Genomic DNA, 16709 nt, shown 5'->3' on the forward strand with positions numbered 1-16709 from the left:
TTTGATTTCTTTTTAAAATTACCTGTTTTACTTAGAATAGGGTCTATTTCTGGCCTCTTCTTTCACTGATTTGTGTAATTTGCACCAGTATTTTTGTAATATTAAAGAAGGAATGAAGTCAGTCAGTCCTTGGCTAGAAGAGGAACTTGATCCAGCTGGAAATGATTAGATCTACTAGGAGGGAAGGACCAGATGGGACGTCCAGCAAATGCAGGAATGATCTCCACGGGGAAAAAGTATTTCTCTGTTTGAAGCCAACTATTAAAACTTATAATACCAGGGACATTGCTCAGACATCTCTACTCAGCTGAGCTAGAATGGAACCATGTCTTATTAAACACAAATAAGGCTGGCTGATATTTTGATGGAATTAACAATGTGGCAGACGATGCGAAAACCAGCAGATGTCACATTCAGGCATCAGTAAACTACGTGTTATCGTACCTCAAATGTTTATTGAAACGAGCGGCTCAGCCAACCTTTAGTAACTGGGTAGGCAGGATGTTTGCAACAGGATTTGATATCATGCGTACAGTCCTAATTAAAAGATTTATTTAAAAAATGGTTTTGGGAAAGGAGGGGAGGGCCGACAGACCCGATTTTGGTTTACCTGTAATCTTTATGAGTTACAGTGAACCCAACACCCGGGGATTAGGGAGGTGTGCAAACTATGCCAAGTATTGTCCTGGGGTAAACACCGCCCGCCCACAGGCTAAGGCGGCGGGGGTTTCATTGTTCTAACTCTGCAAATGACTGGAAGGGAGGCAGCTGCATAGGGGCAGGTGGAACAAGGGAATTCGGACCTAGCACAGAGAGTGTTTCTGGAAAAAGGCCGTGGAGCCAGAAAGTCCACATCCCTTGAGTTCTGGGTGGCTACCTGAAGGGCTAGTAAGAACCAGTGAGAAAGCAATCAGTTACGATCCCGGGCCTTGGCAAATCACCATGATTACTTTATGTACAAATGCTTTCCCACGGCTCACTCATAATAGCACTAAAATGCATGACTAGAGGGAAAAGCAGGGAGCAGGTTCCTGGCGAGGAAGGACACTGAAGAGCCAGAACAGCAAAGGGAACTGAACCTGAATTCATCATCCTTATCATACAAATGCATTTATAAAAGGTCTCTGCACAAGCTGAGCTGGGCTCTGTTCAGACAGCGGGCTGAATCACCTCCGAAAGAATCCCCACTGCAAGACAGCATGGTGACAGTTTTACAAAACATGATGGGCCAGGCCAGAGGCCAGGTGTTGTCCAAGACGCCAGAGGGCAGGATGAAAGAAGAGCAGAGACTGAAGATAAATCAGGGAGTTCAGTCTGGGGAGTCCCTGCTCAGGGCCGAAACCTGCTTAGATAAGATGACTATCTGCCAGATGACAGCCTCTGGGCCTGTGAGGTTTAGCCAGCCCCCGAGCCCCCCTTCTGAAACCAGAGGCAGCGTGGACCAAGCAGGTACTTCTGGTTGGGACCTTGGGAGTCATCTAACCTCTCTGAGCTGGTGTCTTCATTGCAGGTGATAGCCCTACCCGCTCTATATGATCGAGGATATTAGAGCTTGTTTTAAAGAGCCTGACACAAACCCTTATGAAGATGAGGATGGGTTTTACCTGTGAAATGCTCCATGGACAGGTGGAATCTGGGCCCCTCTGAAGAGTAGACCAGAAAGAGAAGGAACCCCAGGGCACTTGATGGGGACAGAACTGAGGCCGGCCTGGTGCTTGGTGACAGTTCACTTGTGAGCAAGCCGGGCTGTGGAAGTTAGCTCTCACCTGGCAGAAGCTGCCTTTCTCTGGACCTCGCCTCCTGGCCACCTACAGACTGAACAGGAGGGGAGGAGACCACAGTGTGACCGCCCTCAGCCCTTACATGCCCTCTGTGTGGCTTTGGTGCAGTCACTGCAATGACCTCAGTGGTCTTCAGTGGTTTCACATCGGGGTGCGTGGGGCTATGGGGAAGAGGGCTGACGTGGGCCCGGGTGGGAGAGGCCTGGCTGTCACAGCTCTTCCTTATTGCTGTTGAGGGGCTGGACCAGAGGCCCTGGATCCTGGGGGTGACCTCCTGGCCCATGGGAGTCAGGCCACCGGCCACTGTCCTCCCTGTGCTTGCCCGCAGTGGCGTAGTCCTGCAGGAGCCCACGCTCCACTCTGTGCTGCCGGAGGCTCTCGGTTCCCACCAGCCCCTGCGTTCTCAGATACCCCAGCTGGCAAAAGGGTGGCAGCTTCTGGCGTGTTAGGGCGAACAGGAAACAGGACTCTACACAAAAGCAAAAGGAGATGAATGAGTTGGGCTTAGAGGTGTGGGGAGATGTGCAGGAGGAGGAGCTCCTGGTGCTCTGGGGTCCTTGCCCACTCCCCTTCATCCCCGAGCCTTGGAGCGGACTTTTCTGGGTACCTCATGTCTGACCTGAGTGCCATGGAACCTGGCTCCCTACCCTCCACCCGATGTTCCAAGAATAGGCTGCCCTGACTTTTGGGAGGAACAAGGCTCAGAAATGAAAGGAAACCACAGAAATGACTCAGCTCCCAGAGGCTGGGCGCAGACGCATGCTCTGCATGGAGCCAGGCTGGGGTAGGGGCTCCGCTGCTCGGGAATGGACCCTCAGCCCTCTGGGAAGCTGGCCCAGGTGGGCCAAGAACTTGGTGGTCAGTCCCGTTGTGAGCTGAGAGCTGCCTGTAAAGACTTATTCCCTCAATAATACTGAAGTTGCAAACGCTGTGTGTGGGCCCTGTGCTCAGCACTGTGGGGATTATAAAGACAAAACTGGTCAGTCCGCGTCTGGGATTTATCCTCATCTGTGCCACAGCACAGTTGGTGCGTAGGTCAAATCTGACCAATCAGGAAATCGTGTGACACTTATTATTTAGAAATATGAAGAAACAACCAGAAGAGCTAGAAGTAGTTCCTTCTGGGGAATGAGAATGAAAGTGGGGAAAAAAAGCTTTTTAGCCAAGTATTATGTAACTGTGATTAAAAAAAAAAAAAAAGGAAAAGATGAAACAGATATGGGCTCAGTCTTCTGAGGGATATAAGGACAGGATGGGAAGACAGAGTGTCAGAAAAACAGCATGAATCTTTTATCTCGGAAAAAAAATAAATGGGTACATTGCAAAGCATGCTGTGAACTTACATAGGTGAACAGTCTGTAAAGTGCTACACAAACATTTCCTACTTTATTTCTGACTTATAGCGCAGAGGGCCCTTGGAAGAACAGGCCGTGACAATCCTCTCTGAGCAAGCGAGCCGGCAGATGTGGGGTAGGCTGGTAGAAGGCCGCAGGGTAGCTGTCAAGTATCACCTTCTGATGGCGTACATCGCCCCTTCTGGAGGGGCCACGGGGCAGAGAAGCTCAGCAGAATCTGGGGCCAGAGCTAGCAGCTGCGCATCAGCTAACGGGGCAGAGGGAAAGCCCACCTTCTGCCAACTGGTCCTTTTCCAAGCTCAAGGGAGTGACACCTAGTGGCTTGTACTGTTGAACGGTAGTTAGGAGGCTATAGGGCCTGTGACAATGCTTTGGTAGGAGCCATAATTCAGGGTAGGAATATATATATACTCCCTAAGAGGCACTGGCATCCTTGCATACTCCTGAAACCTCGAGAAACAGGATGGGATTTTAGGTTCAGGTCTCTAGAGCTATAACCTGTAAGTTCATGTGTAAGTGCATGGGCAAGGTTGATAGTCTGCAGAATGCTAGGTCTCTGCTCTATGAATTACCTCTAGGTGTCTACATATATTTAGACTATTAGTTTAAACTATTGTTTTAAGCCATCTCCCTTAATATATACATTTTTTTTTTTTCAAAGTGGACTGAGGATGTCACCTGAGGATGAAATGAGGACACTTCCTCTCTGATCTGTAGGCCAGGGTACTATTTCTCTAACCTGATCTGATATGAATAGTACTTGGTAACACAACTGGTGTTCAACAGATGTTTGTTGAACAGAACAGTGGATGTCCTGGGCATTCGGGGGTTAAATAAAGCAGGCAAAAATTTGACTTGTTTCAGTCTGTTCTCTCTGGATCATTAGACTTCTCTCCCCGGGTCCCTCTTTGGGTCCAGCTGTTTGAGCTATCGTTCAGTTCACCAGTTCTCTATCTCTGTCTGTATCTTTATGTTGAGTTTCTAATTACAAATTTAGTTTTTCATTTCCAGAAGTTTTATGTGGATCTTTCTCAAAACTATCCAGTCAACTGTATTTTCTATAATCTTTTTTTATTTCTTTACATAATTTAGACAGACTTTGTATCTCCTATCTGACCATTCTACTTCCCACAGTCTTTTTGGTTTGGTCCTACAGTTTGCTGTTTCTGCTGACAATCCCTCATGGTGCTTTGAGTCCTTATGTGTTAAGTGATTTTTGCTTGGGAATTCATGATCCTTGTAATTTTATTTGTGGGAATGTTTTTGTGGCCTAGTTTTAAAGCGTGTTTCTTCACAGAATATTGGATTTACTTCTGTCATTTCTGCGTCACAATGCTGGTATGAAGTTTGGCCCCAAAATCCCATGACCGAGGCCTAGTGGTTGGAAATTCTCAGGGGAGATTTCCCGCCCGCCTACCCAGAGCCGACAAGCACGCGTCTCCACCGTCTCCCTCTGGGGAGTGTTTTTTTGCCTCCTAGTTTATGCGCTGAGATCCAAGCTCCTTGGAGGGTGTCTAAACAGACCTCTCACCCTGCTCCAGCCTCCCCTTCTCATCCGCAAAAGCTCCTGAGTTACCCAGGCTCTAGGCTACTGGTGACCAGCAGGTAGCCACGACCAGCTTGGGTTCATGCTTTTCTTAGTGTTCGGCCTCTGGGAAGTTGCCTTATTTTCTTGCCAGTGCTCTAAACTCCACAGGGCATGGTTCTATCTGGTCCCCTTTCAACCTCTAGCTCAGTCCCTTTGTCCCTCTGAGAATTTAAGTTACCTGCATAGAAGCTTCGCAAATCAGTGTCCAAACAGTTCTCCAGGAAGCGCCGCAGAGGTAGAATGTGGCCCAGTGGGGCGGTCCAGTCTGTCAAGAAGTCTTCCACGATGTGGTGGATGGCCGTGGGCCGAGGCAGGGGCCAGTCAGCGGGGCGGAACCTGACCTCCTGCTCTGTGGGGGAGAGGGGGGCCGCGTCAGAGCCCAGAGGCCAGGCTTCCTATCCCGGAGTGGATGGCGTGGTTCCCACGCATCCCCAGTACCTCCTCCCCTTCCCCCCTCCCCCCCGCCCGCTTGGCCTCCTAATACACCTCCGTGCTGGTTGTGGTCAGCTTGGTCAACAGCCATCTCCAAATATTTGGCAGGTTAGCATGAGAAAGCAGGACAAGACGAGACTTGTCCCTTGTGGTATCAGGGGGCAGAACTAAGAGTAATCACTTGAACTTGGTGTGTTTCTAAGACTCACATGGACCGGGGTCTGTCGTGGCTGCTTCACAACTGGTCTTTTCATGAGGGGACCTGGGCCCTGCATCCAAAGGGGTCTTGGAGCTCATCTAGCCCACTTCCCACCTGGTGTGGACTCCCTTCGTGGTGTCCCTGCCAGATGGACGGCCTCAGGTCACGACCCCAGCATCCCTGGGCTGGGAAACCCACTGGCGGATGGCTTTGCCCCTCGGTTGCTCTTTATGTTGAATATAAACCTGTGTCCTGTCACTTCTGTTGATCCTACCTCTGCCCCTTCTTAGATCATTCTATTTTTAGATCATCCTCTTCCAAGTGACAGTCTTTCAAGTTCTGAAGCAGGAGTTATGTTCCTCGGGCGGTTCATCTCTTGGTAGCTCCTCTGTGCCAGGTACCATGCTGGCATTCTGTATATATTATCTCATTTACCCTCATACAATTCTGCGAGGAGGGTCTGTTAGCCCCACTTTACAGATGAAGATGCTGAGGCTTGGAGAGGTTAAATGCAGTCCCAGGTTACACAGCAAGGCAAGGACAGACGTGGGAATACTGCGCAGCTTTTCCGTACTGTTACTACAGTTAAACAGTTAACCAGTTCTCTGTCCTGCATTAACCAGTTCCGGTTCCTTTCCCTGCTCCTTCTAACAGCCACTCTCCCAGTCCCCCCTCCCCACTCCATGGCCAGCCTCCTTTGTGGACACACAGCAAGATGGTGTTCCTCTTACTATGTGGTCCCTGGGGCATGACACTCCATGTGTGGCCTGCCCAGGTCATGGTACCGGTCAGAATCTGAGACATCACTTACCATGCTTGGACCTTCTTCCCCATTTGGTCTCTGGGCAGAGTACCCAGTTGTCCCCCTCTGTCAGCTGAGAGGGTTGTGGGAGGGCTTAATCAGGTGACAACCTGATACCCAGTGAAGTCTGAGAGGTACCTAGCTCAAGAAAGCTCACGCTCGGGGGCAGGCAGGGACCAGCTCACCGGTGGGGAGGTGCCGGTAGTAGTAGATGACAGGGTGGAGGAAGTTAGACTGCCAGGCATCCTCCGTGTGCCCCACAGACCGATCGTAGAAGAAGACGTCCTTGCCGGGCCCGGAGAAATTCCTGCCGTACTCCATGTTGATGACGAAGAGCCCGTGCCTGGCCTTCCTCCCCGTGATCGCCTCCAGCTGGGCCAGCATCTGCATGGGGAACTCCTCCAGGTACTCGAATGCGGCCGCGTTCCTGGGGACAGCAGCAAAGTGGGTGGGAAGAGCCTCGGTGCCGGCAGAGGCGAGAGGCCCGTGTGTGCCGGGTGGGGGTGTGTGTCTCTCTCCCCCTCCAAGAAGCGCCAACCAAACAGCGTGCAGACTCTGATCAGCCCCGCACATCTCGCTTTCCTATTACCTAACAGCCGAGCCCTGACTTACACCTGGGTGGATTCTGGAAAACTGAGTGACCTGCAGCGGCTATCGGGGGACAGGGTGATCCAGGCTGAGGAAAGAGTAACGGGAAAGGCCTGGGATAGGGTGGATGCCCTGGTGTGTTCAAGGGACAGGAAGGAGGTCAGGCTGGCTGAGTGGAGCTGAGGGGGAGGGGCAGGAGAGAGGGTTGAGGAGGTCCGTGCGGGCAGGTCGAGGAGGGCTTGTGTGTGCCGTGCCATGATGGGAACTTCTGGTTTCATCCAGACTGAAGGGAAGCCACTGGCCCCTGGACGGTATTGAGCAGAGAGGACTTCAGGTGACTTATGTGTTAAAAGGGTCACCCCGGCCACCGACTTGAGAGCCGACCACTGCTATACCAGTATGGGTCAGAGGTGCTGGCCGTCTGGATCAAGATGGCAGTGGTGGAGCTGGCGAGAGGCGGTCAGGTTCCAGACATAGTTCGAAGGTAGAGCTGACGGGACTGACGCAGTTAGAATGTGGCGAGGGGTGTGACGGGCATCAAGGACGACAGGGGATTTCCCGCCGAATGTCCTGCGAGTCCCTGAACTTCATGTGCTTGGGACCGGGCTGCTCCCTGAGGGTTCTTCCTCTGCTCCTCGCCTGCCGCCTGTCCTTCCAGGCCTGTCCACTCCAGCCCTCCCACACTGTTCCCTTATCGCGTGACTGATAGGGGTCAGCTTGGTCCTGGCCCTAGGGAATTCTTAAATCAGACTGACGGTGCAGTCATGTTGCACTTTACCGCTCGCCTGCTTGGTGCCGAATGCCTTCTACGCACTGCTGTCCCTCCTTCCTTCGGCCCTGCAGGGCAGGGGCTATCATCCCCATTTCGCAGATGCTAGAAAGGCTCAGAGAGGCTAACTAACTCGCCCAAGGTCACACGGGTGGAAAGAGGCATAACCAAGATTCACACACACGTCTGTCTGTCTGCAGGGTTTGTGGCCTTAATTTCACCGATTTTTCCCCAGAATAAATCCCCACGCCCCACTCCTATCCCTCCTCGGGCTTCATCTTGGGAAGGAACCGCCGGGCTGGCTGTTCCACGCTTGGAATACGAAGGGAAGAGCTATGACAGGTGAGGACGGCCGAAGGGAGAGCGGCGGGGTGGGGGGCGGGGGGACTCACTCCTTCACTAGGACGACATCGGCCAGCACACTGAACATCTGGTAGAGCCCAGAAGCCTCATTCACGCGCCGGAGGATGGAGCTGGTCAGCTGTGTGATGGGGTGTTCTGTGGAGGGCCAGGCGACGCCGTGGTGGCGATGCTCCAGTAGCCGGTGAACAGCACGCACTGAAATGGCCAGAGGGAGGAATGGCATCCTGGCTGCGCTTAAGAATTTATCTTCTGCCATCAGGAGGGACATAAGGTCCCCATTAACATTTTTGAACTGTATGCATGGCACCAAGAAGATGCCTTTAGAGCGGGGTCGGCAAAGGGTTTCTGCAAAGGGCCCGATGGGAAGCATTTGCGGCTTTGCAGAGTCTGTTGCATTACTCGATTCTGCCTCTGGTGTGAAAGCAGCCACAGAAGAGAGCTAAAGGAAGGGGCGTGGCTGGATTTGGTCCCCAGGCCAGCGTGTGCGCACCCTGCTTTAGCCCGTCTGCATACGGAAGTCCCACTGCTATCACCCCACATGTGATATGTCCAAACCAGACTCAGGGCCTTTTCTGGGAGCTCCCGGTCCTCAAAGTCCCTATTTCTATCAGAGACTTGCAAACCTTTGCTCCCTCTCCTTCACAGCTTAAATCCAATCTGTCAACTAAGTTCTATTTTGAGATGCTTTGTATACGTACATTAAGGATAGAAAAGCAACAGCTGTCTAACACGGGGAGATGTTTTTCTGTATACCCGGGGTTGCTGCACACGGGTGTGAAACTGGGGCACTGTACACAGGTGCCTGCTCTTCCAAGATGAATCAACACAACACCCAAATCCAATAGAGGCCGAGACACGGACAATCCACATGACAGGGGACGCAGCTGGCCCACAGTCACAGGAAGATGTGCAGCCTCATGCAACATCTGGCTTTCTGGAGGGAACAATGGTTAGGCTGAGTTTTGCAAAGGGTTGAAGAATTACACAGCTAGAGAAGTCTGGGGACAGCGCCCTGACCAAAAGAGCACATATATGAAGAAATGAAATCTTGAGAGAGCCTGGCACAGTTGGAAAAGCAGGACAGGGGTCAGGCTGGACAGGTGTTGGCCTGTGCAAGGCTCTGAAGGCTGTGCCCGGGAGCTGCAACTCCGCCAGCGACATGGCGAGCCACTCAAGATCTGTGAGCAGAAGCAGGGTATGATTTTTTTTTTTTAAAGAAAGGTTGTTTTGGTGGGTGTGATGGCTGAATGGGAAGCCATAAAGACCAGTGGCAGGAAGACCAGTCAGAAGAGATGAAGAGTCTCTGAGTCAGGAGAGTGGGCGGGGATGGACTGGAGAGACACAGGAGGGGGGTGGGCAGGGCTTCCAGCATGTCCTACCTTCCGCGTGGTTAGTCTGTGCCGCCCACCTTTCATCTTCTGTTGTTTTACTCAGCCTGTTTTCTGCTTGTCTCCCAAGACTTGTTTCTCAGCTGAATGATGAGCAGGGTCCGGGCAGGATGTACTGGGTCCTGCCACGCTGCCCCTCTCTCAGGTAGGGTCCTCAGCTAGTAGTAGTGGTGACCACAGCCATCGGTGGCCTATACACCCAGGACTGTTTCCCATCTGCCTGAAGCTTAGTGGTTAACTATGAGCGTTACAGTCAGGCAAAGCGTGGATTCAAATTCCACCTGTGCCATCCACTGGCTGGGTGACTTTGGGCAAATCACTTAACTTCCCTGTGTCCTAATTTCCTTATCTGTGAAATGGAGTTGAAATAACAGAATCCGTCTCATGGGGCTGCTACCAGGATTAAGTATGTGAAGTGGGGAAGGAGCAGGGGACAGAAGGAAGCAGGAGAGATGGGACAGTGTGTGCCAGGCAAGCGGGCGCAGGGACAGTGACGTGCATGGGGACGATGACGGCGCAGCTGAAGAGACACACTCATTCTGTGTGTGCAATTTGCAAATATTCTGCTTTACAGACGGCTAACGCTCTGCCTGGTCTCCTTCTCTGATAGCACACGGGGGTATAAAACATATCGTCTGGAAATCAACAGCAAAACATGATCGTCTTTCCCTGCCCAACTGGAAGGGGAGCGAAATGCAAAAACGAGCCTGGAGGCAGTGCGAGGCATCGAACTGAATACAGAGACGTCAGGATGCGGGACCCTTACAGTATTTACGGCAAAAGTAACCGGCTCAGGTAACACCCGCCATACAATAGAGCACCCTTCCAACAGCCTACCCAGAGTGTGGAAAATTCATACCTTCAGTACCTACACTTCTGGTAAAGAACTAATATAATCCAATTGCAATTTCTCTTGAAATTTATTGGTACCTAAAAAGTCTGTGTGTGTGATGCTTCATGGCTGCATGGTCTGCGGGGACAGCCTGATTGAGTCCTTACGACAGCCCCTTAGGGGTGGGGGAGTGCCCCTTGCTCATATCTTTGACGTCAGGGTGTCCCACAGAGGCTTAGAGAGGTTAGGAAGCCTCACCTGTGAGGGCACCCTGCTGGCCAGGAGCCCAGGTTAGCATTCCTCAAGCTCCGTGTTCTCACTAACATGTGGCAGGCACCTCTCCTGCACAGGGCACAGGCATGTAACATGCCGCCCCTTTCTTTTTTAAAAAGCTATCTATCTATCTATCTATCTATCTATCTATCTATCTATCTATCTATCTATCGTGACTTTGGTTAATGAAATCCAATCAGTTTCAGCTGTACAGGTGTATGTACTTTTATAGCTTATCTGATGCTTTTCTAGACATATCTTCAGACCACAAAAACCTGTTGCCATCTGCCCCAGACAGGGAATTTATGACAGTTGGCATCTGATGAGCAATCCCTTTAAGGCTGCTGGGAATCAGGCACGTTTTTACAGAGCCGGAGGATGGTTCTGTCTGGGCTCACCTGTATATCTGAATCCATGGATGAAGCCCCCGGCTGACTTCCGGTAGTCCACAGAGTGGCTGGCGGTCCCCAGGACAAAAAGACCCCGGCTTCCTTTGGACTCGTAGCTAGGTCTGACCAGTGGATACTTCTTGCGGAACTCACCCCCTGAAGAGAGTCTGAGGGACCTGGGAGTAGAGAGGGTTGTTAGAAAAAATTGCTGCTGTGCCTGAAGCACTAATTACAGGTCTGGCACTGAGGCTGTGATTTTTATTCCTTATTGCATTTGAACCACATCACAACTGCTGGAGGCGGCTATAATCATTTCCATTTAACAGGTGGAGTCACTGAGGCTCAGGGTAAAGACGTGGTGGATCAGAGACGGGGCCAGGATTCAAGCCTGACTCAAGGCTGGGCTCTGGGCTAAGACGGGGCCTTGTGTGACCTGATGATTGGGACAGGAGGGCCTGGCTCAGCCCCTCCAGGTCTCTCCTAGTCTGCCTATACCTTGGCCAGAGGAAAGTGAGGCACTGGTTGGATTCTCTGATACTGGGCCTTGCCAAGGTACTAGGGCAGCAATGTATAAAGATGAGGCTCCACAGAGCAGTTCTTCAAAGTACAATTATAAATAATTTTAGCAGCTAACATTTTACTGAGCATATGATATACGCCAAGTGCTTTCTTATAGTCATCCTCACAACAGCCCTATGAGAAAGAAACAATGGTCCCCATTTTAGTGACAAGAAACTGGAGCCCAGCGTGGTTAAATAACTTTCCCAGGGCCCATAGGTTCGGTAAGAATCTCGGGTCGACCCCACAGCCTGTGCTCTTGGCCACCGCACTGCCTTTCAGCAGATTCACCTCCCGGTTTGTTCTGAGCTTGTTTCCCCATCTCCCGGGTGGAGAATCACAACGCAGATGAAGACCCAATGCAGGTGAAGACCCGCTGCTGCGGCTGCTCCAGAAGGGAGGGTCTGAGGGCCACCTGGCAGCCCAGTGGACAGAGAGCTTGTGCCTGGGCGGGAAACGAGGCAGCATCCTCATCCGCGCTGAGGGTGGCATCCTGAAAACCCTGTCGCTGGCCCTGCTGGACGGGGATGCTGCTCCCAGGGGAGGCAGTAGAGGGATTTGCTACAACGTCCTACCCCCTCCCCCAAGAGGACTCACTTGTTGAAAATGGAGAAGTCGAAGTTCCAGCCCAGGCAGCGGATGACTCGGTCGTAGGCCACACGCATGGCAAAATTGTCGTTGTCGTCCTGGGGGAGGGCGATGGCATCGGCGCTCTGGTTGCCCTCCTCCAAGTAGAACTTCAGGGTGATGTGGAACTTGCCCTCGCGGTCCTTCACGATGGCCAGATCTGTCAGGTCGGACTCCAGCAAGCCATCCAGCGACTTCAGCTGGTAGGTGTCCAGCAGGCCATTGTTGATGGCCCTGGGGGCGAGGGGACATGCCAGGAAAGAGAAAGGAGTCTATAGAGGGTACAAGGAGACTCGGAGGAAGGGGTGGTCAGTCCAGCTGAGGTCAGGGACAGCTTAGAGGGGTCAGAGTACAGAATACACGAGCAGCAGCTGCGTGGCATACCTGAGGTCGCCTACGTAGTGGGTGGCCCAGGACAGCCGGACCCGGGAGCGGCTCAGCATGTGGATGAAGTTGGTGACACCCAAGATGTTCTCCGCTGTCTCGAAAGCCGAGTTCCCACGGCCCAGGATCAACACATTCTGACCCTCAAAGTCCTTGGGGTCCACGGACACGGACTCGTAACCTTCCACGTATTCAGAGCCGGGGAAGTCAACCAGGTTGGGGACTGACAAACCGGTGGCGACAAGAAGGACGCTACAGGTGGGGGGCAGAGGGAGGATGGCTTAGTCTCGTAGCTCTAAGACACTAAGGAAGAATCGCTCTTTGCACCTGCCACCTGGCTCGCCCGCCTCACCCAGACTGCTGGCTCCTAAAAGAGAAGACATTCACCCATCCGTTTACTGACCTCCCACAGTGTATCTGAGACTTCACCCCTCACTGAGCTCACTCCAGTGGACCGTTTCCCTTACTCCTCCCTGGAATTATAGCAGATACTAGAATTAATGACTCTCCGACAGGAGAAGCTGGCACCACGAGAAATCAAGTAATTCACCCCATTTGAACACAGCAATTGACCAGATATCACTCTCAGTGACAGAGAATGAGCTCTGATGTCCCCTTCTTCCTGACGTGCCTGGCAGATGCAGGCATCCGCTGGGCAGTAACCCTCTGCCAGGCCCTGCACTAGTGTTTCACGCATCGTCTTCCTGCTCGCAGCAGCCCTGATGGGTGTTACCTGTCACGCTTCACAGGTGAGGAGACACGCGCCCTGTGGGGGCCCACAGCCTCCAAAGTGCCTAAGACAGCAGAGCCGGACTCTGAGCACAGATCAGCCCGATTCCTGCTCTCGATATTGGTGGGGACTGCGGTCCTGTGGTGGGCAGCCCCCCCGGGAAGCTGGATCCCGCCAGCCTGCATTAAAATGGTTTGATCACAGAGTGGTTTCAAAAATTGAACTGGATGGCCTGCAGAAGGCGCATGCGCAGCCCCTACTGTTCTGCATTTTCTGACCCTAGTCCACTCCGCTCACATCTGGCTTCTCTATGCAGCAGCACACTGTCTAAAATGCAAGGGTCCGAAGTGGCCCAACCCTTCCTGCCCTGGGCTGTAACAAGCAAGGAGCACGGCTGGGGCTCTGGCAAAAGACATGAGGAGATGAACTCTGACTGAGCACTGCCGGGAGCCAGGCGCTAGGCTAATGGTCAGGAAGTGAGAGGCAGTCTGGTGCAGTGCAAAGAACATGAGCTTTGGGGTCATGAGGATATGAGCTCGAATTGCGGCTGCACTGCTTCAAAGCTGTGTGCCGCAGCATCGGTCACTCAACTTCTCTGAGCTCCAGTTCATCTGTAAAATAGGGATCAGTGAATGAACCCCCCACCCGCACAGGGTCCTGGTGGAGATGAAACAAGTGCAGTGGAGAGACCGCCTCTGAATTTGAGTCATTTACATGACATTAAACTTTCTCACAAGCTAAAACCGAATGCTGGTAGCACCGCCTATGGGTCCTCCCGCGCCAGCCACTCTAACACTTGCTCCGGCACTTCCCAGGATGTATTTGGGGAACACTAGTTCCAGATGTTCCACAAACAGGGTAGAACATTATGAGGATACATAATCTTAGACAGTGCTGAACGTCCATTGTTGAAGTGTCACGGTGAATATGAAGATATTAAAGACTGACAAATCCCGGGGGAAAGACTTGGCTAGTGTTTTCCAAATATATTTGATCACAATTTAGGACACGTGGGAAATGATGGCTGAGCACGGATTTCAGCGGGAGCAGAACAGGTGGCAGATTTCTCCCATCCTCCCACACCAAGAGGCCAACTAAGGGGTTCCTCCTGGAGAGGCTCCAGCTCAGCAGGTGAGCCCTGGGACCGGGTTCCTTACCTGCACTGGTATGCCTGACCCTTCTGGTCGGTCAAGATGAAGTAATGGCCATTCCAGGCCCGTGCATCCTTGTCCAGGGTGACATGGGCAATGGTTGTGTTGTACAGCACGTGGAGCCCCAGCCTGTCTGCAAAGTCGCCCAGGTAGCGCACCATTTCGCTGGCATCAGGGAAGTAGGCTTGGGAATAGTGTCTGAAGAGCAGCCGGGGGTCGTGGCTGAGCAGAGAGTTCCAGTCGTGGCGGAGGTTGAATTCAGAGTTGGCCCTGCCTGTGTACCGCTTGTTGATGCTAATGAGCTTGCGGTGCCGCGGGTAGCGGGTGAAGAAGCTGCCTGGCCCCGGGGTGCGTTCGAACACCACGTAGTCCCTCCCGGCCCGCTGCAGGAAGTAGGCCATCTGCAGGCCCGCGGGCCCGGCGCCCAGGACGCAGTAGTCCTGGTATAGGGGTGCTGAGGCCTTAGCCGGGTGCAGGGTGAGAGCCGCGTACAGGGCGATGGTTAGAAGCAGCCTTGGGGAGCCCCACAGTGGGGCCATGAGGGAGAGGCCCATCCTGCTGCAGACCAGATGGGTAAGGCCTTGGACTACAGATGGCCTAAGGCACGGGAAAATGAGTGAGGAACAGGGCCCTGAAAAGAGGCAGAGGCTTGCCTTGAGCGCTCACTACGATTCGGGGTGGAGCCAGGACCAGAACCCAAGGACCTCTGAGCTCATTTGCTACGACTCCATAAGTTTAAGCTCGGATCTGGAGCTCCTCCCAGGAATCCCCAACCCCTCCACCTCCTTCAAGTCCTCGGTTCCCAGGGGCGCCAGCCCTCTTCTTTTAGCCATGGTAGTAAGAGGGTGGGTGTTAACCCAATTTTTCCCTATTTAAGAGAAGTCCAACACCCCTTCTGTGCCCTCCTCAGGCTAGACCTTCGAGGGGCAGATCTCTTTGTCCACGACCCTTCCAGCCCGAAGGAGTTGTGTCCTGAAAGGACCCCTCCAGGTGCGCCAGTCTCTTTGGCCACGCGACAGAGATGCCTAGTACACCTGCTGCCACGCGGGCGCGAGGCTGCCCTCCTGCTGGTGCGCACTCCCTAGGAGCCGCTCCCTCAGCGTGCGCGGGGCTCGCGCCCGCAGCTCCGGCCTCCCCGGCCCGCCTGCCCGCCCCCTACCCAGGCGCTCGCACCTCGCAGCCGCTCCGTAGCCAGCGCGCGCAGTGAGACCGGTATGTGTGTGCACAGCCCGCTGGCACCCCGAGGCCGCCCCGCCCCTCCCAGCGCGGCCAATGGCAGGGGGCGGGGTCACGTGAGCGGCGCGAGGCACGTCGGGGGCGGTCTGCTGCGGCGGTGGTCTCTAGGCCGCAGGGAAGAGGGCCGCACGTGCAGGTTCCCCTGGCGCACTCAGCTCGGGGTGGCAGGGACTAGAGAAGCGATCCAGCAGGGGCCTGGGCTCTTGTTTTAAAGCTGTGCTTTTTCACTTATGAGGCATGGGAGCGGATGATTTTTTTTTTTTCTGGAGAAAATCCCAGCTCTTACATTCCACCATTAACGTAGCCATATACTAGTTGGCTACCCAGGTTTTGGGGGCTGGAAATGAGGTTAGAGAAGCTAGAACAGAAAAACCAATTAACGAGTGTTTGCTACTGTGGACAAAAAAGAGGTTTTACAGAAAGTAACCTCGGTGATCTGATCATATAATCCTAACTGGGCAGGCCGTGGCGGGTAGTCACGCCCACCATGTAGTAACTTCTTTAGTAAAAGGTTTATCTTTGCCTTAAAGCAAGCCCAGTCCGTAGGTTCTGTGTATCTAGGTTAACACATCTTTGATATGCCTCTTTTCAGACCCCCTCAAGCGAAACCATTGAGAGCACATAATCTTAACTGTAATCCAGTTCTCGCCTTGATTTCTCCCACCTTCATGTAATCTTCTGTACATTTCCTCCTTAAAATGCCACAAACTGTCATTCTGAGAAGCATTTTTCTCAGGCTGTTGAAATCTTATTTAAAGGCATTTCCTCTTTTTAGCTCAAATAAAATCTTATTAAAATTGTTGGAAGTTCTTACCTGGACATTACAATGATTCAGTCTACTGTTTACCAAGAAACATTCATGACTGACTTTATCTTCCACCAATTGGTGAGGTAGGTAATGATTATGTTGCCATTGACTGTAGCCATTGACTAATTGGAGGTTTAGGGACGACTTGTGATCACAGTTAAAAGTTGAGCTTGAAATTAAAACCTTTTTTACTCTAAATTATGCATTCTTTTCAAAATGTTTTTTCATTCATGAATCATGTTTTATAAGCTTGGTAATATTGTAAACAAAGTGGCCTATGACAGGCCAGTATGCAGACATTTAAACGCAAATGCACTGCTAATGCACAGTAACGGTGTGGCTGAAGCAGACGCAACATGGCGAATGGCTGGAGGATGATTGCAAACCGCCCTGCAAGTGAACTAAATGATTGTAGCTGGCTTCCCAGAGGTGGAATGTGGATCCTGCATAACATAG

The 16709-nt window shown here is 52.4% G+C and overlaps 1 protein-coding gene and 1 long non-coding RNA gene across 4 annotated transcripts in view; one reads left to right on the plus strand and one right to left on the minus strand.

The window, feature by feature from the left end:
* The window catches only part of LOC107519265, a 24232-nt gene extending 13443 nt beyond the window's left edge, over positions 1-10789 (plus strand). For all 3 annotated transcript variants that reach the window (XR_004955841.1, XR_004955842.1, XR_004955843.1), the window contains exons 2-4: positions 6421-6562; positions 7750-7856; positions 9876-10789. This is a non-coding gene — a long non-coding RNA (uncharacterized LOC107519265). The remainder of the gene's footprint in view (positions 1-6420; positions 6563-7749; positions 7857-9875) is intronic.
* On the minus strand, positions 436-15411 carry FOXRED2 (FAD dependent oxidoreductase domain containing 2). The gene is made up of 8 exons (XM_016161765.2): positions 14216-15411; positions 12329-12580; positions 11915-12178; positions 10769-10935; positions 7907-8072; positions 6343-6584; positions 4903-5073; positions 436-2250 (listed from the first exon to the last, which is right to left on the minus strand). Exons 1-8 carry the CDS (start codon positions 14761-14763, stop codon positions 1991-1993), a joined length of 2070 nt encoding a protein of 689 aa, XP_016017251.2. The 5' UTR covers positions 14764-15411; the 3' UTR covers positions 436-1990.
* Positions 15412-16709: the final 1298 nt, after the last annotated feature.

Source organism: Rousettus aegyptiacus, unplaced genomic scaffold (assembly GCF_014176215.1).
Source record: "Rousettus aegyptiacus isolate mRouAeg1 unplaced genomic scaffold, mRouAeg1.p scaffold_m13_p_2, whole genome shotgun sequence".
NCBI lineage: Eukaryota > Metazoa > Chordata > Mammalia > Chiroptera > Pteropodidae > Rousettus > Rousettus aegyptiacus.

Bases quoted from the DNA above. Each gene is read 5' to 3' on its own strand.
- FOXRED2 (XM_016161765.2), bottom strand. From the start codon at position 14,763: ATGGGCCTCTCCCTCATGGCCCCACTGTGGGGCTCCCCAAGGCTGCTT. The intron at 12,581-14,215 runs GTAAGGAACCCG...CCCCACCTGTAG, and splicing joins GGTCAGGCATACCAGTGCAG to CGTCCTTCTTGTCGCCACCG. The intron at 6,585-7,906 runs GTGAGTCCCCCC...TGCTGTCCCCAG, and splicing joins GATGTCGTCCTAGTGAAGGA to GAACGCGGCCGCATTCGAGT.